The sequence below is a fragment of the Anopheles stephensi genome, chromosome X, assembly GCF_013141755.1.
Source record: "Anopheles stephensi strain Indian chromosome X, UCI_ANSTEP_V1.0, whole genome shotgun sequence".
Lineage (NCBI taxonomy): Eukaryota > Metazoa > Arthropoda > Insecta > Diptera > Culicidae > Anopheles > Anopheles stephensi.
The window spans coordinates 11893838-11916467 of NC_050201.1; the positions used below are offsets into that span (position 1 = coordinate 11893838).

At 42.8% G+C, this 22630-nt stretch overlaps 1 protein-coding gene across 4 annotated transcripts; it reads left to right on the forward strand.

Moving 5' to 3' along the window:
- Positions 1-306: 306 nt before the first annotated feature.
- Positions 307-21838, forward strand: LOC118507860 (phospholipase A1). 4 transcript variants are annotated; one of them, XM_036047066.1, is made up of 8 exons: positions 307-394; positions 2911-3317; positions 3678-3804; positions 11637-11700; positions 20570-20699; positions 20774-21381; positions 21472-21628; positions 21718-21838. In XM_036047066.1, the coding sequence occupies exons 2-8, from the start codon at positions 3295-3297 to the stop codon at positions 21803-21805; spliced, it is 1197 nt and encodes a 398-aa protein (XP_035902959.1). In that variant the 5' UTR covers positions 307-394; positions 2911-3294; the 3' UTR covers positions 21806-21838. The 4 variants fall into 4 exon arrangements, with proteins under 4 accessions (XP_035902959.1, XP_035902949.1, XP_035902975.1 ...); XM_036047056.1 differs by lacking the exon at positions 307-394 and adding an exon at positions 2518-2643; XM_036047082.1 differs by lacking the exon at positions 307-394 and adding an exon at positions 2518-2643 and having other exon boundaries at positions 20573-20699.
- Positions 21839-22630: the final 792 nt, after the last annotated feature.

The window sequence follows — 22630 nt, forward strand, 5'->3', positions numbered from 1 at the left end:
CTCGCACCGTGGCTTGGGGGGGAACGATGCTCGGTACGTGTGTCGTTGACCCGTTCGCGCGGGAATGGTCAGACAATCGGGATATTCTGGGGCTGAAGCAGGTTGGGCAAGTTTTATGTGCTACGAGCTTATCGCTTCCTTTTACGCACTTTTTTTTTCATTCGCGCAGATTACTTGCGCTCGTAAGTACCGCAAAATGCTGGAGAAGAAGAAGGAAGACGATGTGCGAAATAGAACGCAGTGCCTGGACCAGCGGGCTAGACTAGATATATACCGGTGACCGTACCGGCGATCGAGAGTTCAGAAAGCGCTCGGCGCTCTAGACGTGCAGATCAAGCTGCCACGAGTCGAGGAAGTCTCGGAAGTTCCTTGCAACACCAAACAAAGAGACTCGGTAAGTACCGCCGCAATAGGGGAACTGTAACAGGGTAAAGCGTATCCCACGGGCTCCTTCAGCTGCAAATACCACGATCGGTGAGCTGGGAGTCCAGCCAACGATGACCGCACCGACTCGCACCGTGCGTCCGGATGCCGGCAAACGAAAGTAAAACGCGACGCGATGAAAGAGAAATTAAACAACAAAAAGGCATCTTCACCACCTCCCGCGATGGACTTCCTGGCGGTCCGTGGAAAGTGTCGACCATTCGGTTTCGTTTGCTTACTGTCATTAACAGAAAGCCGCTCGTGTCGCCGGCCATCGTTCACCGAAATCCAGCGATCCCGCTAGTGAAAGATCCCGCCATTCCCGCCCGGCCCCGTAGAGACGAAAACCTGTTAGCCTGTTTTTTTACTGCTGCTTGGTTGATCGGTGTGTGTGTGCGTGCTTTTTGTTGTTGTTTTCGGACAACAGTTTTTGTTGTTGTTGTTGTTTCTTTTCGGGGGGCAGACCTGGCGATAGGGTAAAGAACTGCCATCGGTAGGATGGGTAGGTTCCCCATGGATGCTGGTGGCTGGGCTAGTCGGAAAGGGTAGCCAGAGAAAGTGATAAAGATAAAAGCAGGGGGGAAAACAAAATAAACCAACGCGTCGCTTCCGGGCGACAATGATGCTGTAGGCACACGGTGTGCACGGCACAGAGGTAACGGACAGCAGGTGTTTGGGAGATGTCTCCAGTCTCCCGATGTCCAGCTGTCCAGCGCTGGGCTGGGCCCGGCCAGTTGACTGTTGCGAGTCAGTGGCGTAACGTTGCGCGTTCTAGCGAGTGTACGGCGGGTGACGGGTGTAGCAAGCTCTAAACTGACAGTTCTAGCACGTGCCGTTGGAGCTGGCGTGTCTGCACACCACACGGGAAACAAAAGCAGTCCGATAGGGAGAGGCTGTCAGGTGCGTAAGATAAGAGCGGGGGTGTTGATGGCGATGCAACCCGCCACCGTGCACAGGTGAGCTGCGTGGTGAAGATCAAGTTCACGGGTGCGGCCCTCACTCACATTAAAAACGCGCCGAAGGTGAAGGTGTTAATCGAAAGATAACTGCACGAAAGTATGTCACTGTGCCCTGGCGCGGTCACAACATGCTGCACATTGCGGCGTGTGCGTGTGTGTGTGTGTGTGTGTTACAAGTTTATCGCCCCCAACGACGACAACAACAAACCGTTGGACAAATAACACACAAAAACTGGATGATTTAAATACCGAGCGCCGCCGTTATGTGTGTCAAGTTAATGTTGCTCAAATTAATGGCGCTTGTCTGGGCGGCTTTGCCCGCGTGCGTGCGTACTCAAGAGAAAGTCTTGAGACGCGTGTGTATGTGTGTGTGTGTGTGTGTGCGTGTAAAACGATCCATCAGCATCCGATCAAACTTGGACGACGCACAATCGCAACCCGGAATGAGGCGAGATGGAGTGTCTACAATCAAACATCAAACTAGCGATGCTACTGCAAAGTGTGGCAGCTCAAAGTTATTGGCGAACATGCTAAACGATCTGCCGGAAAGCGGGTTTCGGGGTCAGGTTTGGGAAAGATCTTAGAAGGGTGGTCAAGATTTGTGATGCCCCAATGGCGCTCGGACAGTAGGAGAAAGCTCCGGAGATTTCGAGAATGATCGCTCTATTACGCGACGATGAGACGATGTCAATTCGTCACCCAAGAAACAACAGTAACCTCCAGTTGGGAAGGACACCAGAATTTGCTAGAATTTTTCGGGCTCCAGAATGCGAACTGTTGTTCTGCTACCTGTCTCGTACGGCCCAAAATACGTACGAGCGCTGTACAAACAACGAGTCTTCAACACCGCCGGTCCATCTTTGCGTACAATCTGTTGCCTTGTTCTAGTTCTGTTGTTTTCGAGCGAAATGCGCTAGGCAGCAGGCGCTAAATACATTCCCAACCGAGCGCGGTCTGTTGATACAGTTGCAGGACCGCCCAAAAATGAAAATGGGGCTGGTAAAAAAAAAAATAGGTGTCAACTTGTGACACCGAAACGTGCCAAAAACTCTGATCGATAAGATTCATTTATTGGTACCGATCCGGGTTGGCCGAGGACAACACCGGTAGGAAGGTAATGACCGGCGGACAAACACAACAATCGCGATTGATTAACTGGATTGGCTTCTCGTATTAAAAAGAGCGTTCGCCACCATTCGGCCGTTCATTCACAGTTTCGGGAGCGGTCCGGGAATCGGTTTCTTGCCCCTCAAAAGCAGTGGTTAGTGATTACGCAAAAGCACTCGTTACGTGATTTGAGGCGCGTTTTGGGGATAGAACACCTGGAAGTTGACCTTTCAGCTGGATCAAAGCTGTTGTTGCGAATTCCAAGATTTTCCAACAATTCTTGGTAGAACCTTGAAGTATTGGAGCGCGCAACACGTAACGACTCTGCTTTTGTGAGAGTTCTAATAGTAGCATGGAAGGCCTTTGGCTAATAGTTTTCTTTTTTTCTGGTCTTTGTTGGTCTGGTAACTTTCTTTCGCAGATATACTGATCGACGTTCGTCGCTACTTGCTACGCAATTGGTTTGTCGGTGATAAGCATCACAAGTCGAACCAATCGAACCAGCGGGTGTGTTGAACGCATACAGAGCAGTTACATCAGAAGTCGTGCCAGAGAAAGTGATAGGAATAGAATCCTGTGAGAACAGTGCACAGTGTCAGTATAGAAATAGTGTTGATAGAATCTTGACGTTTGGACGTAAATTACTGGTGGTGGTCTGAGGCCATCGGAGGGTAGTGCGTCTAGCAGAGCGATTGAAAAGCACCAATCAGACAATTAAACGCGGAGGAAGCATCAGTCCGCCGAAACGCTAGGAGTCGTCGCGTGTACTTCAGGAACCTAACGTCACACACAAACCTAGCTAGGGATGACATCCTTTACGAATAGGAGGTAAGTAGTACAGTAGCACAGTATGCAGTGGTGTGGGTGTACACGAAGGCTGTAAGGAAGTGTCTGTATATGTGTGTCTCTTGGATGGGGCGTTGGACTCGATTCTAACGTTCTGATGGCGTACTATCACGGTACCACAACACCACTTCCTCATATCCTTTCTTAACACTCACACACTACACCAGCATTGAAGCACGAAAGGGTGAATTTGATTTGGCGCCGGTTAGCAAAATTTTTGCATAAATCACCGGCGGGGCCCTTTACGGGGCCGATGCGCCGTATCCAGCCAACACTAACAGCATTCTTCCGTTTGTTTTCCTTTTTTCTACTCCTATCGCCACCATCGTCACTACCACGAAGGGAGGAATTTTTCATTTTTCCCGTCACACATGTCGCCCGGTGGATGCCGGTCGGGTTGGCAGTGTTGCTGGTTGCCGCACTGGCAGCGCCCGTTGGTGCCGCACCGTTCGATTTTGGATTTGGCTCGGTAAGTACAGGGCATTGGGAACATCAGGGGAAGGGGGGTTTGGGAGGAGAGAGGGATGCATCGGTATGGTTGAGGAGGGGAAGAAAGGAAAATTTAAGCATACAATAGATTTCGGTTTTGATTCGAGTGCTCTGGAGTTCTCTCTCTCTCCAATGTCGCACACTCAAATAATTCTGTTCATGTGATAAAAAAATTAAAAAATGTCCCCTAAATTTATGCAACTTGTATTACAAAAAGTAATTTTCGTATGAAATGCTTCTAGTGAGATCTTTGTACCTTTAGAATGGGATCAAAGCTCCGTAATAGAATAAACAATTTCTGAGTTCTACGATTTTCTGTCCTAATTCATGTTCCTGGTCAAAATTTAGACAGAGTTGGACATTACACTATGACCAAATAATTTTGTAACTATATCATTGCAAGGCTCTGGTGTCTGTCATCAACGAAACTACTTGATGATCTCGGGAAATATTCCTTCTCGTATCAATTAATTAATCAAGATATCGATGTTGTAACTCTCTTCATCCATTTAGTGAAGTCAATATTTATATGTCAAAGCTTTTCTGGCGGACGCATCAACGGAGTTTCTCAGATCTCAGTTAGGTTTTACCATGTTTCATGTGTCCTTGAGGACAGGTGGTCGGGATTAAATAGGCTTTACGAGTTCAGGACCTTCTAGTGCCATACTAATGACATGACCAGTCACCAGATCTCCATGACCAGGCTGGCGTGTCTAATTCGCCCCACAAAAGTCCTCCGCTGTCCTTTTAAAGAAACGAGATTTTAGTACTTTTCGCACGAATGACGCTAAGATAAGGTTGTCGAATTCCATGTCCAGAAATCGTAAGTAGCACAGGAGCTACAAATTTTCCTTAGAGGCCTAGCTTCTTCTGTCACGACATGAACTGTGATAGCCTCAACACCTATGTTGTTGTCGATGCTGACCAACAAAGTTGAAATTTTGGACAATTGCAAAGATACAATCATCTATCTACGCATCATCTATCTATGCATATATTAGTGCTTGTAAGATAAGGAGAGCTCTTATCCAAATGGAGAGCCTTGCCAGTGAACTCTATGCCAGGACTCTGGGTTGACTTAGAGAAGATGGTCCCCGAAGCCTCCTCCTCAGAGCCTTGGAATGATCTCTTAAGAGTCAGATTGTAGAGGCTAGCCTTTATCGTGTCGAAACTGATCCTGAGAGTAGACCAAAGAGTCTTATTTGTTGGCCTAATGATTTCTTAGCTCATGCCTGCCATTTCTCACCTTCTAGGCTTATTGATAACGCATAGTTGGATAGTCAGCCCTCACTATAGGAGACCGGCCCATGGGTGGGATTTGAATCCCGGTTCTGAAGTGTGAATGTCACTTGGTCGCTAGACTAAAGAGTCTGGGATGTAATATTCACCTCTTTCCTGACTGGATTCTGATTGGTCATTATCATTTCTAGTAAGCCTAGAAAGCTTGGTCGTGAATACTCATATGTTTACTGTTAACCCTCCCCGAAAACAAAATTTTGTTATGAAGTTGAACTATTGCTGATGAATTTAGTTCTTCTGTTCTTTCAACATCGATCTCACTCAGACCTTTACACCTTTCTGGGACCATCTTGTTCTCCTCGCGATCATTTGTGCTATCTAACCTTACCGATCGTCACTGGCAATGTTAGTGATTAATATTCTTCGACCCTAAAAGTTCTAGTAACGCACGAAGTTTCATAAAATCTTAGTGAGAAGCCAATGGCACAAAACTACACGTAAGTGCAGACATGCAGAAATTAACCCTCACTAGTTTGGCATTCCACTCAATTCGTAAGACTTCTCGTTAGAACATATCGCAACATGTTTTCCATATTGCTTTGTGGTTAAGGACGCAAAGTGGTCTGACCCTGTCGGAGATGCAGCAAGATACCATATCACCCACCGGAAATCAGCGCTCCGTTTGCTCCAACAATATATTAAATTTTTATACTCGAACGCTTCACACGATGACTCCACGGTGTATGGTGGTAGAACCCAGAAGCAGCAGCTTGATGCTGCACCGAGGACAAGTATCGGCCAGGAATTTCGCCCAGTTGTCATCTGCCAGCGAAAAAACCTTGCTGAAGAAAGCTCCCAGACACCACTTTTGTGTTTGTATGTGTGTGAATCGTTTCATGTTCTGGGATGTTTTTTTTTTTCCAGTGAAACGACTTCCTTCTTACCGTCGGTACCGAAGACTGGGCGAAGAATTGCTTTACTGTATTAAGAACTTGTAGTGCTTTTCTGTCGGCTTCTTCGCGTTGCTGTAATACGCTTGGTGAGCTGGCTCTGTGAATGTACATATCTGTTGATGTTACTCGCGTGCGTTGGCCGTGGTAAAATCGGATACACTGCATTCGTATTTCATTTTATGTGTTTCACCCGCCCGAACCTTTGCTCAGAGCCTTGTGTTTTTCCCTCTCTCGCTTCTTTAGTAGAGTCTCCAACACCCGCACATCCGGACGCCAGGAAAAGAAGGATTGTGTTTTTGTGGGTGGGTGAGTTTTTCTTTAGTCTTGCTGGCTGCTGAGTGCCAGTGTTATTTGGTCGGGATTCTTTCGGCATTTTGCATTCAATGCGGCACACACCGGCACTCAGCCCGTACCGATGTTGCAACACTACAAAATTCGCCTGCGGAAGGCGAAAGCAACAACGCATCACATCAAAAGCGTACCGGTCCTGGACGGCGGAAGCATGCAGCGGATAATCTGGGCTGGGTGGGACTGGGTTGGAAAGCGAAAAAAGGGAAAACAATATGAAATTTTCTTAAACAGGATTGCGCCACGGACACGCCACGAGGAAGACAGATTGAATCTTGCCGGTGGTGGGCCTGGTGGATGTGGAGGAGTTTTCTCAAGAACTGCACCTGCTGTCGTGCTTTGCAGCAGTGGTAGAAAAGAAAACACAGCACGGGAAAACTGGGCCAGCATCCCAGCATCGACCGCCGGTCCCGCCGGTGGTACCAGGTGGAATGTAATAAAGTTAGGTAACTTATTGAATATGTTTGCATGATTGATTCTCGAGTGGCTTTATTGGACAGGTTACTCTATGAAGTGTTGTCCGTGAGCAGGTTGCAAGGTGGGGTCGATTTTGTGCTCAGGTAGATGAGCAAACGATGCGCTGAATGGGCAGCAGAGTATGCCAGCCCGTGTGTGCAGTTGTGCGGGATTAGCTGGAATGGCATCCTAAGTGGATTGATGAAACCGTACGAATGGTGGAGCGGATGATTTGGATTTTTGTTTCGCCTTCACTCTGTTGCTCGGTGTACGGGTGGCTGTGGGGGCCAGCACAACTCCGTACCCCCAATGCAATCAGCCAACGGTTGATGCGACCGGTTGTAAAGTGTGTTTTGATCGTTAGAGTTATGTGCGCTGTAACCTCACAGCAGTGTTTTGGAGATTATTAGTTACAGAAATAGTCGATGGATTTCATTTTTAGCTAAAAACTTGGCTTACTGCAGTGTAAGAATTGATAATTGTATGCAGAAAAGTTGGAAAAATAATTTACCGTGCGTAATGAGCACATTGAATTGCATACGTTTAGGCGCTGCACACTGATAGCTCTTCCTATAGCAGCAGTTTAAATTTTTACACTAGTGCATTGTAGTATAGAACATATCTTCTCCTCATTTTAGCTGCTTTTGTTGGTTTTTGGAATTCTGACTTTTTAATATGAATTTTCATGAAATTCAGTAGGTTTCTAAAGTGACAATATATGCTCGATCTGACAGCACTAAGATTTAATGCAGATTGCATCGTACGCAGTGAAATGAAGTCTCGGTTGCACCTACTCATGCGTTCTTTTTCTTCCTTTTGCACTGCAACCTAGATAGGTCTCGGCCTGCAATTTTTGGCTTTTTGTGACTAGATTTTAGCCGTAGCAAGGTAGCCTTGGGGTCCTATTCTGCAGTCATGGGGCGGTCCGGTGGCCGAGGCGACAGCGGCGCCGGTCTTCACACGGCAGGGCCGGGGTTCAAATCCTATCCAGACCGCCTCCCCGTACGTAAGGCTGACTGCTTTACTACGGGTAAAACTAAGTCACAGAAAGCCAGAAATGGCAGGCCGAGACCTCTCGAGGTTGTAGTGCCAAGGAAGAAGAAGAAGAATTCTGCAGTCATAATATATTTTGTTGCACACTCTAGTTTACTAGCTATTTGATGTTGCAAACATTTTTTTAAATGCTTTTATTTCCGTTGGAGTTGTACTCTCATATGATGAAAATAAGGATAGTCAAAGCGCACATGAAGGCATATAATGACCTTCATAGAATAACTTCTCAAGAATTACGTTTGTCTACTGTGTTGTCAATAATATTTTCTAATTATTTCAACAATATGGGTCTGAACAATGATTTTAATCTGAGGCTTGGAAAAACTTTTTAAAGATTACTTTAAAGACCAAATTTGGTGGAAGAAGTTGAAACAACGAGATGCAGCGAGCTTCTATTTTTATGAGTACAAGCTGAGTCTGAGTACAAAAACAAATAAAATACTACATACATGAGCTTGAAAGCACAGCTTTGGCCGGTTTAGGAACAATGTGAAGATGAGTAAAGCTTGTGGTGCCATTGAGCCGGGCAAGGATAAGATAATTTGCTTGATTGTGGGCATGAGCTGCCTAGGGTGTACTGAGATAAAATTTATCATCAACACACGTAAAATGCAGCTTTTGGGGGAACAGTTCACATAGTTTTCATGAAACCTGGAAGACTGCAAGTATCCTATTTACTTAAAAAAATTATTTTCATTACATTTTTTTCTTATCTCACAATTTGCATTACAAATCGAAGTGCGGCTATAGGATTTGTATCAGTGTCCGTAGCTTCATCAATTTTAAATTTGATTGTTCATGTTAATTGCATACAGATAGGCGCTACAATTAATTAAATTTGAATCTTAAAGCGGGCCCGACACGTAAAGATTAAGAAGAAGCTTTTAAAAAATGCACCCCTAAATGTATGCTATTTGTATTTTGGCATACAAATAAGTAGATTTGAAGTATTCGCTTTTCCTCCCTTTCCACGTTTCATTACGCAACGAAAACGGTAGCTGGGTCAAAACTAGCGTAGACAATTGTTGCGACTTGGCGATTGCTTACCTTCAACGAAGCAAAACCCACTTTCCGGTGTGACGGAAACGGAACGGAAATTGAACGATTTATTCAACTCTCCCAGTCTGTACTTCACCCATCCAGAGTGTGAGTGTTAATTTGATTGGTGCCTAGCCCTCAAAGACTTTGCTCCTTTATTCTGTTTTGTAGGGAGCGAAGGCAAAAAAACAGGCAGCAGCAGGATAAAATGAGGACAATATTTCTTCATTTTACAAACTGTTGTAATGGAAGGTTCGCACATGGTTTTCTGCTTTTTTTTTGTCCCACCCCAACCTTAATAGCCAATCCATAATTTCGATGAAATTCCACCCAGTCCCAGGATTGTCTTTTCGATTTTCGTGTTGCCTTCCGCCGTAAAGGAACGCTCAATGCATCAGCTCAACAGGTTTCCAAGATTGAATTTGTTCGCCTGGGAAGCATAGCGACACACGGAAAACTCCGGGCGTGTGCGGTGAGAAATGGCTTCGTGTCGAATCTTGAATCATTGCCATCGCTCATCATTTCCACCGCCGGCTGCTCTGTTGCTGGCGAGCTCGGTTCATACGCTACCAGTGGCGTGGGAATTGCAGAACGAAAATGTCATTTCCTCCGGGTGATTCTTACCGCAAAATGGAAGCGAGGGTGTCGGGGAGTAGCGAGTAGGGAGTCGAGGGAAGGGCAAGCAAAAGGACATATCCCCTTATTCTTGGACGTCAGCACACAGCTGGGCGATTATTTTCTATTTCCCGTTCCCGTCTCGCTCGCTGTCGAGCTTACTGCACCCATCCACGTCGCACATAACTGAGCTTCCCGTTTTGCTCAACGGTTCCGGGCGGGCAGAATTTCACCGTGAAGATGTTCTTTCTATTAGCTGCCCCGGGGGGTGGCGAACCGGTCGCTGCTCACGCTTCATCTCAGCAGCATTTTTCATTCGGCCAGTCTTTGGCACACCGCTCTCGGGCACACACCGGACACCTACCCAAGCGGGTAGCCGAAAGGTGCAGCAAGAATCTAAGATAATATTGTCCATTGTCATCCTAATATATCATTTAGCGTGAACGATGGCAGAAGCTGTTGGGAACCTGTTGGGTGGGTGGGAGAAGGACTAAATCCTCGCGCTAGACGCTGGGTGTGCTGGCTGCTGTCTCATAAATTCGTGAAGTTTTCTCCAGCAAATCCTTCCCTGTCCGAGTTCGGTTTCTCGTTGAACGCTTGGCTGGAGAAAGAGCGGCACTGGAGAAGGGGCTAAAGGGATAATCTTTTACTGTGTGTGTGTGTGTTTTCGGTTTTTCTTGTCTTTTACGTTACTGTTGGCATTTTTTGCTCGCCCCTCACGGTTGGTGCCGGCGCTTGTGTAAAGCGGTTCATATAATAATCCGTTTATTATTAAAAAGCGCGCCCGGACAAAAGAGTTGTCCGATCATTCTTACTGTGCCAATGCCCACGGGCGGGAACATTTTGTAGTGTGAACGGTACCCATTCCGATACATAGTTTTCTTTCACTTGTTTTTCTTTTTGTTGTGTTGTGTTTTTGCATTTATGGATTATCGTTGTCGTCTATTAGGTGGGAGTACAACCTGATGGCCGTTAAATTAGTGTTTGCCAAAGCAGGAGTTGACAGTGTGTCGGTAGTGTTGAGATGAGAGAAAACAGTGGGCAAAATACGCACTGGAAAAATGCTTTTAATCGGTTTTTTGTAACATTAAGAAAGAAGTGCGCCTAGCGGTATGCAAAATGCAGCACTAAAATTTCAAGATAAGGTTTTATTTGAAATTACTTTACTTTTACTTGAGATGCATGTTTAAGAGTAAAAAAAAAATTCAAAACAAATGATGCACAATACAATATTTTTGGAACATTTTTTTCTCTTGAATTTCTATATTGTTGTATAAATTACAATACTATTATTTTTTTCCTCCAAGTACAGTTTTACAAGTGAAACAATGTTGATGCATCATAGGAACAATGTAGATAGATAATTGTTGCTTAAAATTTAAAGCATTCATCTACAAAATCGATCAAAGTGTTTATTTCTATTACGGTTATTGCGTTGTAGTTACAATTAATTTGGTAGTTAAAAACATTTTTACGTAAGTAGTTGAACCTTGTGTAGATTATGGAAAAAAGAGCAAAAGAAAAATCTGAGCAGAAAGCGCTCTTCATGCTATTCCCTCAATATTAGGCATGCTTTGCGCCTAGTGTTAGGCAAGTCGTAGGACAACACTGTAACTTTTTTGTTATTTTGATATTTTATGAAAATGATGTTTCATTTTCAGAATCTTAAAATTGTTCAGATATGCATAAAAATGTAGCGAAATATTAAACTAGAAAGAGGTCGTTGTAGATCGGCTCTTGTAAATTTTAAACAAAATACGCCTGAAGTAAGGCAATTCGCAGAACGAAATGCAGCATTATTGAAATTTGAACATTGTTTTTTATTAAAGAGCTGTTTGGAAAATGCAAAAGGCATTCCAATGGGGTATTCCTTTTTGCGCCGAGAGTTATGCAATTAGTACAACAAAGTAAAAATTTAATTGAGTTTTGGTAGTTTTCGGTTTCTGAAATATTTTACGAAGATAAATACTGTCCCGTTACGCTTGAAAAAAGCAGTGAAATATTTTTACAATTTTTTAAAACAATTTACAAAAGCGAAAAAAAAACACTAAATAAAATGATAAAAAATTACGATTTTTTTCCGTTTTCTTTTTTAAAATTCCCATTACAGAACTTCTCGTCAGACTCGATGACGGATTTCAGTGCACGGCAGGATGATTTACTTCCATTTCTGAGTAAGTAAACCTTCTCCCACTACTAGCGACAAGCTGCACCATCAAAAGAATTATCAATAGCGAGAAAAATGCTGGTGACTTTAACCGGTCCTACGCGTGAGTGTGTGTGTGTGTGGCTTCCGGAGCAAACTCGTGATGGAAAAACGAATTAACATTCCGAAACATGAAACCACATCTTACTCGTTTACTCATTTTAAAATATTTCCTTTTTGCTTCCGCGTTTGACTCGTGGAATGTCAGGGTCGTCAGTGTTCGGTAGCGTTTTGCTTGTGGTACGTATCTGTCCATCCATCTCCGGCACGGATTGGAAAGACACGGACTAGGGTTTTTTTTAAAAAAAAAATTATATTCATCCATCGTTCCTGTGAGTGTACTACACATACAGACACACATCACGATCTCCCGAAACACGAATGTGTGTGTGTGTGTGTGTGTGTGTGTAAGGCAGGATTATTAGGCTGTGATCGTTGAGTCGCAGACGAAAAGTCGTTTGATGGACGCCCTACCGACAGTTTTATTTAACTGCGTGTTACATTAAGGATTAAAACGCTTGTCGGTCCACGATACCATTCGCCACAGTGTGCCATAGGCAGCCGACTGGTATTATTTTATTTATTTTCGCTCGCCCTGTGTATGTGTGCGTTGCTTGTAGGCGACGAGCTTTCGCAGCCGAATGATTGCTTGTTAAATTCTTTCGCCTGACCGCATTGATCTGTACCGACTGTTACCGGTTTTTTTTCGCTCGTTAATTTCGCTCGGAAGATTTGGAAATGATGGATGCCCGGCACGGTCCGCGGGATGTGGGACTTCGCGTCTAGAAGCGTGACCGGTCGCAGGGCGTTAGATGTGACAGTGCTTTTATTTAACGTACGCTAGCTCGTCCATCTCGCGTTCGTGTTAGCTCTTCCACAAACCGCTTTTACCGGGTTCATAATGGGTAACATTCACATCGTAATTAAGTGTATCAAAAAATATAACTTTTCGTGAAGAGTTTTATTTTGTACATAGCTAATTTTGGGCGAAAAAAAAAAATCAAAGCTATTTTGTGAATCGTCCGGATACGGGTTTTTCGGTTTCGTCTAAAAATATTTACAAACTACTGCTTAAACAGTGGAAAAAAGGACCGAAAAAAAAGCGAGACGGAGCTTTTCGTTTTTTGTTTGTGGCGGAGCAAAAATGTAATGCAGATTGCATACATTAATCCGTGCTTTAAGTCGGCGGGCAATCAGATAAGAAAAGTGTAGTTAGAACGAAGCGAACCATTTAGTTAGATGAGCTAAAATGATACCACACAGACACATAGAGTCAGACACTCACACACACACATACAGACATTATGGTGGATCGAAGACGCTCAACGTTCGAGATAAGATCGGATGCGGTGCGTGTGTGTGTGTGTACGGAAACGTGAGGCGAATACCTTTAAGAGGTGTGTAAGAGGATGTAGTGGCGCTTGTTTCGGACTCGTCTTGCTTGTGGGGTGAGAAAGGTGATTAAGGGGGTGGGGGGGGGGGAGGATGTTTTGTACTTCTTGTTTTATTGCACCACTCATCGCTATTTCATCGCCGGGCCGGTTCGGTACATGAGCGTGCGAGCGGTGCTCATCCGGCGATAATAGTAGCTCTAGCAATGGCAGACAAGCCCCGTTCTTGCTGTGCCCCCACCCACTCCCCAGCTTCGAATGTCCTACGTGTAGTCCTACCGGAAGATGCAAGTGAAAATTGCTTCAGCACTTCCGCAGGTAGCGCCTGGCACATGATGGACTGGCCGCACCGTGGGGCCGACTCTTTTGGACGGGCGAACGGCACTCCTTTCGGATGGGCACTCGACGATATGGGGACGCGGCAGGTAGAGGGTGCCTCGGGTGCCAGACAATATCCCCACCGGGTCGGCACGTTGGGCGTGGCAGATTAATCATACCGCCGAGGGTAATATTTTTGATTTATTAAATTCAAATGAAGCCAGCCGTAAATTGTAGCGCAAACAAATAGATTACCAGGCTTGGGACGGTTAAGGGGAGCTGAGGTGCGAGTTGCCGAGACCACCACCACGACCGTGGTGTGAGTTGGTTTCGATCTCGGAAAAGAAAACCAAAGGTTTACGCCTTTTTTTATTTTTAGCAACTTGCTCTATCTATCGGCTTGGGGTTAACGGGGTTTGCAAATCGTTCGTTCCGGGTTTTGTTTCCCGCTCGTTTCGGTGTTCCGAGAGCCAGAAATTATGATGAGCCAACAATCACGTGCAAGAAGCATCTATCAAAACCCGGTGTGTGTGTGTGTGTAACGCCACCAGATGGTGGTGAGGTGGAAAAATAGAGAGTTTACCATCGTGCGTAATGCGCTCGAATTCTTTCTTGCCTCATTTCCCACTGAAAACGGGTCGGAACATCGGAAGTGAAGCGTTACGTTACGCGGAGTTTGGCGAAAATGGGCCTACGGAGTCGTGTTGCGTTTTGCAGCAATTCCGGGGTATCTATACAGCACCGCGTACGCGTACCACGGCTGGCTGAAGATTCATAATTTTCTCTCTTTTTTTTTGTCTGTTCTCTTCACTCAGTCGCGACTCGTGTAAGGATTCGTTGGTAGTGGTTGTGGTTGTTATCTGGCTCCTTCAATCAATCACCACCGTACCGGTGTGAAGGTGTACTGGTGCACATTGGTTTCTGACCACTTCTATCAAAGTGAAGTCCTGTGGACTGGACAAGACTGTAATGCAACGTCCATCAACATGCTTAAAGTGTAGGTGCAGTTTGATATTTCTTGTTCGTTACAGGACCGGTGTGTAATGTTTATGCATGTTCAATTTAGAACTTGATCTGGGATCTGGGAGTTAAGATATTTTTTTATTATATTTTTTTCCTTATGGAAACAACTTTCCATGGAACCATTTTGTTTCACAAGAAGATTCCCATAATGCGCATCAATTTTGTGGAATAATTTTGCACTTTCAGATCCTTGAATAATTTTCTAAGGAACGTGAGAAAAAACAAACCAAAAAATGCATCCTAAATTGCATGCCTTTGGGCATGCATGTCAGAAATGCAGCTTATTGTGGTTGGACAAACACACGCACACTATCATCAGTTACTGAGAAAAAATAACCATTTTTCATAACTTGAGGCGCTTTAATGTATAAATACGATCCGTTGCTTTGCATAGATGCACGAAGAATTTAATTATTTTCTAAGTGCTTGTTTCTAATTTGTTAATTGAATAATTGTGTATGTGGTTGAATGATCCGCATTATGTGATATTCAGTGATTTTTACAAGCTAAATGTTAAATTTTAAGAAATAATTATTCGGAACGTTTTTCTTTGTCATACAATCTAATCACGAAGTCCTTCTTTTAGTGATGTAAGAGAGAAGTGATTGGGATGTGTTTTGTTCTCATTTGTAATTTACATTGTTGCACAAAAAATAAAACAATCAGACCATAAGATCTAATTTTAATACAGCGCTGAAGTAATGTTATGACGCCAACATTTAACGAATAGTTTTTTTCTGTCAGCATTTTGTGGGGCTAAATCAGAAATATCGAAAATATTGTTCCGACTTCACTTTAAACGATCTCTGATGCAAATGTGAATGAATTCTTAGTAAAATTATTAGGAAAATTTAGTTTATATTTTTCAATTCTGGAGCTCTTCAACTCAAAACTTGAATTTTATTAACTTTTAAACAACTTTACATGAAAAGTAGAAAGGAACTACTTTTCTAAAGTTCTTCTTATTCTTTTCCCTTGGCTTCAACCTTGCGTGGTCTCGGCCTGCCATTTCAAGCTTTCTGTGACTTAATTTTACCCGAAGTAAAGAAGTTAGCCCTACGTGCGGGGAGGCGGTCTGGATGGGATTTGAACCCTGCTGGTCCTGCCGTGTTCTGACAAGAATAAAAAGAATTGCCTAGTTTTTTTGTGTTTCACTATTTAGTTTTTTTAACTTTTCACAAAATTCCTTCTGAAATTTGAAAAAAAATTTGTTAGCAGTCATTGAAAAAAATCTGCAAATAATCTTTGGAAAAAAATAAAAAAAAACAAATTGCTAAAATAATCCTTTAAACGTCAAATATTTATAAAAATGCTTTAAAAAACATTTGGGCACATCTGAAAATATTTCTGAAATCAACACTTTTCATTTTGGGTATCTCCTCTTTCCACTGTTAATAACAGCGATCATTTTCTTGCGTTTTTAATTTCTTCAAAATAATTTTGTAAAGTTTTTTGGTCTTTATGGAGTTGTAATTTTAAAGCAATCGTTTCATTTGTTTAGAACAAAATCAAAATTAAGTTAAAATATTGATCTGTTTTTGATTTCTATTATTTACATTGAAGAAAGAAGATATAAAAAATATTAATGTGGTCTTATAGCATTGTTCATCACTGTAGGTGCATAACTTCAGGCGCTTCACTTGAAATTATCGTGCTACATAGATTTTTGGCAGTTTTTTTTTTATTGGAGGCTTAGAATTGAATTAGGATTACCATTTTATAAAACAGAAAATAATTAATTCTTAGTTAAAAGGTTACAATAGGCGGAATTTTCCTCGTCAAACGCTCGTTGATGCATATTGCATACAAACCAGTAGAAACAATTCGTTGGAAGATTGTCTTGGATTGAGTTTTGAAGATGGTACGAGGAAGATGGATGGAAAAGACAGGAAGTGATGCATTCGCTGCTGTAATGTGTACCGCCTACACCGTTGCTTCTGTCTGGATGGGAGGGATCGGTCTCATTGCATCGTAATATTTCATCAGTATCGTCTCATTCAGCTGCTACTTTTTTGTTTTGCTGTTCGTTAGACACTGAGAGCGATGAGAGAGAGAGAGAGAGAGAGAGAGAGAGAGAGAGAGGGAGAGAAAGTATGATAGCTACTAAAAAAGCCTGGTGTAACGTTCCGTTAAATACATGCTTTTGGATCATGCCAGCACCAGAATCAACACTTTTTCCTGTGCTGTATGGGGGGAAAAGCAACAACAAAAAGCGTCTTGTACATACTTGTTAAACAAAAAAAAAAAAAAACATTGGCCAGTAAACAAATCTCACAGCCTAACATCGGTTGAGATTTTTTTCTCTCCTTCTGTCTCTCTTGCTCTGTTCATGATTCCCCTGAAGAAGGATTGGATGGAAACCCACCCACACGCGGGTGGGTGGGAAAAACTCGGCAAGTTTGATGACCGTAGGGAGTAAAAACAAATTTCCCACGTTTGTGCAACTGGCCATTGGGTCCAGTGGGTCCAGGAGAGCAAAAAAAAAACAACCCGGGAAACAAAACGGCCGATCCGCCTAGTAGCGGTAGTAGTAGGACTACGAGGCTTTTGTAAAGGCACACTGAAGCACCCGTGGTTTGGTGAGTTGCAGAGTAAATGATGGTGCAACATGCACCTCAAAAAAGCACTCTGCAACTCACTCTGCAACTCATAAAAAAAAGGAACTCAAACTGGTCAAGCGATATTGAACTGTCGATTGTAAAGCTGTTCGGTTCGGTTGGCGCGCGCGCTTTTTTTTGCTCCGTTGCTGTTTACTCTTCATGCTCCAATTCTACAACAGCAGCACGCGAATGGATTGTTCGCATTGTATGCTCCCGTTAGTGGGAGGAGAGTTGGGAAGGTTTTTTTTTTGGGAGAGACGGCAGACAGGCATAACTTTACAGAAGCGTACCCCAAAAGAAAGGGCACATAAATTTTATCATCATTCCTCGATATAGCCCTCAACGGGAGGGCAAGTTTTGTCGAAGTCGGCGAAGCGTTTGTCTTTTGTTTTGTTTGATTTTGCGCTCCGTTGTGTTGCGCTGGTCCGATTATCCTCAACCCGGCTCGGTTGCATATTACAGAGAAGAGTGGGAGGAGTGGGAAAGGGGGATTACTCATTACTCTCACAGGACCGGGGCCAGTTTTGTCCGCGTGGGTCAGCTATTTTATCAAGGAACACGCTTTTTGTGGAGCTAGGCGTGGTGCTCGAGCAGGAAGTGATGAGTTTCAGTATCGCACCATCATCTGTCAGACCGGTCAATAACAACAAGCAAGGAGAGAACATCGAGAGGAGGGAAAAACATAAACAAACGCTTCAACTGTCAGATCTTGTGTGTGACATGATAGTGTGTTTTTTGTTTTGAAGTTCTCTTTTTCCGTCCGTCAAATGTCAACTGTCAGATTGATGTTTGATGAGTGTAAGTAGTGCCGAGCGGGACGTAACAGGTGTGCAAGTGGGTGCAATTGCACAGTTATTACAGGTTTTAATACGATCAATGGAATGGAAACGGTTGGCAGAAAATAATTTTGATGCTTATTATTATTATTTTTTTTAATAATTTAATAAACTGGGTGGGGCAAAAAACTTATATCAAAATTATTGAATATCTCAAACCTGTTTAATTTATTAAATTTCACTTATTTTAAAGCACAATTTTGAGAAAACTGATCTGAAAACTGACGCTGCTCTACTCCGGCAGGACCGGGGTTTAAATCCCTTCCAGACCGTTCCCCCGTAGTGAGGGCAGTCAGCCACGTGGTATCATTGAGTCCCAAAAGCCAGAAATGGCAGGCATGACTTAAGAGATAGTTAGGCCAAGAAGAGAGAAAGAGAGAAAGAGAGAGAGAGAGCAGGTTCTTAGCAATTGATGATTGTGATGTTGAAGTCCAAGGACCTGGAGTACTCTTGACGTGATTAAATTGGTCCTAGTGAATATTGATCGTATTCGGTACCATCCATCAAGAAGTCTTATGTAGCAAGTCGCCATATCTGGAAAGTTTTGAATTAGTTGTAGGCTTTAGAAGCGAAAGACGTCTCTTCATGAAAGCATAGAAGATCTACAAATGGCTGGCGCAATAGGAAACAAGCTTTAAAAAGGAACAGATTCTGCTCATGTTGAAATTGAAGCTATTCAGTATTCATACTGGATCCAAACATTTGTCAAAGAACGCGTTATTTCGCCAGACATACTTCATATAGAAGGATATACTACATATAGGAAGATGATCCCGAGAAGTCAATTTTGGGATAGAAGGGCCACATGCTACCCTAATTAACTCGAAGGAAATTTACTCTGAAGATCACTATTTGTTCTATAGGATCGATCGCTATTTTACATGGTCAACATGAAGTTTCGATACAAGTCTTCTGTTTCCCTTAGCATTCTGAACCTCAGCCTGTTGTTTAATTCAGTTTGAGAGTATGTTTGCTGGTACAAGCCTGCAAATAACTACACCCTAGGATGGAGATTCAGAGCTTCCTAGAGAACTTGCACGTGGAAGTTGACATCTGAGGACAACATACTCTATCTTCTTCAATCGTCTGGAGAATAGTGTTGATAAAAACAGGGGACATCTACTTTATTTTTGTTTGAGCCTTTAACCTTTAAATATTGTTTCACTCTCTTAAATTTTTGCCTTTTGTTTGCATGACACTGTTAAAAAAAATAACAAAAAAAATGCAAACAGGTATCGATCACAATACTTCAACGATGATGGTGAGCGTGTGTTTTTTATATTTTCCTAAAAGAAGTGTATTTGCTATGCAATATGGATCATCAAGTGGCTGAAGCAGCAAGCACGTACCATCGCTGTGCACAGTGGGCATTTGTCTGGAAAAAGCCCAAAAATAATGTTTCTTTTATTAAAATGATTGAACTTAAAAAATCTTAATTCTAATTCCCTTTCCTAACCGGTATTTCAGAATGGGTCCTTTGAAGTTAAAATTAATGACGTTTGGAAGACAATTGAATTTTGTGCCGATTTTTTGATTATTTGGGTCAATTTAAACAGTTTTAGCAAATTCAGTAAGCTTTTGATGTACAGTTAAAGTTACAATTCTTTTTGCTTTTGGCTTACGTTTAATTTGGTTTCGTTTGTTAAAACTTGAAATATTGTCAGAGCGAATTGCATAAAGTATTAGGCGTCTCCATTGGAACCCTATGTCTTTGGTTGAAAAAAAAAATCTGGTTAAGTCCTAGAAATTTTAAAATTGCTAAAATAAAATTAAAAATGTCAAAAACAATTGCTTTTCATGGGAGTTATATTAATGGTAAAACCAAATCTAAAATTATTACCAAAAAAAAATTCTTGAAGAATAGTTCAAAATTTAAGGTAAATTGTATGTATGTACATCTTACGGACTTGCAGTCTTCGGATCTTTCCATTGAGTGATTTTTTTGTCAAGCTTACGTTTTGTTTTGTCTACCATCTGTTATGTTCTTAGCATCGGTAAGAAGTTTATTTTAAGAAATTCACTAGGAGTTAAAAACCCTCGATTTAGCCGACCCTGTTCAACATGATAAAATGCAGAGTTGAGCTTGAACAAAGTTTTCATCTATTCTTATTTCAACCCCTTTTCAATCTCCTATTTTACAAGTATTTAAAAAAAAATCTCAATATTTTGATTCAAAACGCCGACTGTGCCTATGAAGCGAGTGAGTCAATATGCTTTCGACCATCATTATTCTTTTGTGCTGTACTAACCCGTATTACAACCAACTCTACTGCTTTTTCATAGAAAGGGAGTCTATCTGCGTGTGTTTTTCATCATTTTTTGTTGTTATTTTATATCCCAACACTCGTGAGTTTAATTTGAAGCTCTGTTTGCATTTTCCCGCATCACGGTGGATGCGTGTGTGTGTGTGTGTGAGTTGAGCATACTTTAAGGCTCACCGGCCGATTGTGATCTCCGGTATAAAAACACGGATGTGCAAAAAACGAAATCGCGAGCTCGTGCACGGTATTCAATATTCAAATCCATCATCTGATGGTGCTTTGCTGTCTGCCAATCGAACGGCAATCTAATGACCATCGCAGTTTCATTTCACAACCCTTTTTTTCCCCCAATTTTGCACTAGTTGTTTTGATCGTTTCTCTCGTTGCTTTCTGTATACCTTTTGCTAGCAGCGGACCAGGATGATCTTCTAGCGAATCGTGTCGGTACCGTCATCGGTGCCTTTGGCAACACACTCTCCCAGCTACTGTTCGGCACGAATGACGTCAGTACGGATGTAACGTTTTGGTGTGCAACGACGTAAGTAACGATCCGGTCGCCATCAGCCTCGGCTTCACTTTCGGTTAACGTTCTCCCCCCTCTCGATACTTTAGTAATCGACCGGAGTACGTGCAGGCGTACGTAGACGATCCACGCATCACGCAGAAGGTGGACCCATCGAAACCGATCGTGTTTCTTACGCACGGCTGGACGGACAATGTGAACCGGACCTGGGTGAAGCAAACGGTCGCTGACTATGTGCGGCTGATCGGTGGCAACATCTGTGCGGTGGACTGGAGTCCGCTCGCGCTGGTCGAGTACAATTTGGCCGCCCGTAACACACCGAAGGTGGGCCGTTTCTTGGGCAAATTCGTGCAGTTCCTGCTGACGAAAGGTTTCAGCATCAATCAGGTAACGCTGGTCGGACACAGTATGGGTGCGCACATTTCGGGCATTGCCGGCGCCTATCTGGGCGGCCAGGTGCCGAGCGTGATTGGGCTAGATCCGGCAGGGCCAGCATTCACCAAACCGATCCCGGTGTCGACGGATCGACGGTTGGACCGGACGGACGGACGGTTCGTGCAGGCGATCCACACGGACAAAAACATTATCGGTACGACGATGAACCTCGGGCACCAAGATTACTACGCGAACAGTGGTGCGAGTCCGCAGCCGGGATGCGAATTTCCACTGGTGAACAACGATACTACGAAATCGTACCGTAAGTAATATGCAGCACACGGACCGAAGGGCGATAATTGATTTTGTTCCATCTTGTTTTTATTCCATGTGTATCAACCCAAACACACAGTTCAATTCATCTGCAGTCACTTTAAAGCCGTCGAATATTTCCGCGCATCGCTCGATCGGCAGAACATTTTCGAAGGAACGGCCTGCTCCTCCTACTATAACTACAAGCGGAACGACTGTTCTGCCGGTACCAAAGATGACTTCGGTCTTTTCAATAAGTAAGCCCTGCATTTATCCCATCGCTTGTAACTGTAATTTTAACTCTCGTTTCTTTTTTGTTTTTTTTGTTTAATTTTTTGGAAAACAGCAAAACAGCGTCTGGTTCCTTATTTATTGCAATCGACAAAACTGTCTATCCGTATGCAAGGACAGTAGCTAGGAATGCAGGAAAATAAATTCGCCGTCTCTGTTGCAAACAGATGAAAAAAGTTTGCAGTTATATTTTGGGATTTTAACCGTAAAATATCACATCAGTTAAATTGAAATAAGTTAATTGCGCCTGCAGGTATGCAATAGGTAATGCAACAAGACTTAACAACTAAAAGCAATAAATAAGTTCTTGATTGCAAAGGATTTGCTGTAATATACCACACCAGTTGACTTAAAATAAATAAATAGCCCCTAAATGTATGCTATGCGCAGTGTTTTATGCCTTGAAAACATAAAATAATGAAATTACTTTTATTTATTGAGAGTAATTCCCAGTAAAAAATCACACCAGCTAACTCAAATTAAGTAAATAGCTCCTAAAGGTATGCAATGGACAATAAAATTTGATCTTAATAGCTGAAAGCAGTGGAATAGCTTTTGATAGTAACGAATTTTGGGTAAAAGATTCGAGAACATTTGTCAAACATTTGTCGCCCCAGATAATCACAAAGGAGTAAAAAGCGGCTGTAGGTATGTAATGATTGTTGCAATTCGTCTGAAAACCCGGAAAAAAAAGAAATTGCTGTAAATAATAAGCCTACAAGTTAAATTGAAAAAGGCAGTCTAAACGCAGGCAATGTACAATGCTATTTTGTCTTAGCCGTATTAGTCTTAAGCGATCAGTGCGCAATGAAAAAGCTTCTTCTTTAAAAGAATGCTATTTAAAATAAAAATAAGCAATGTGCTGTGCAATTAGTCTTAAACATTGCATTTTTTGGAGCGATTTAAATCATAAAGTTTTAATCCTTTAAACTGACACGCGAAAACAGGATTGTTTTTCCTGTTTTCTG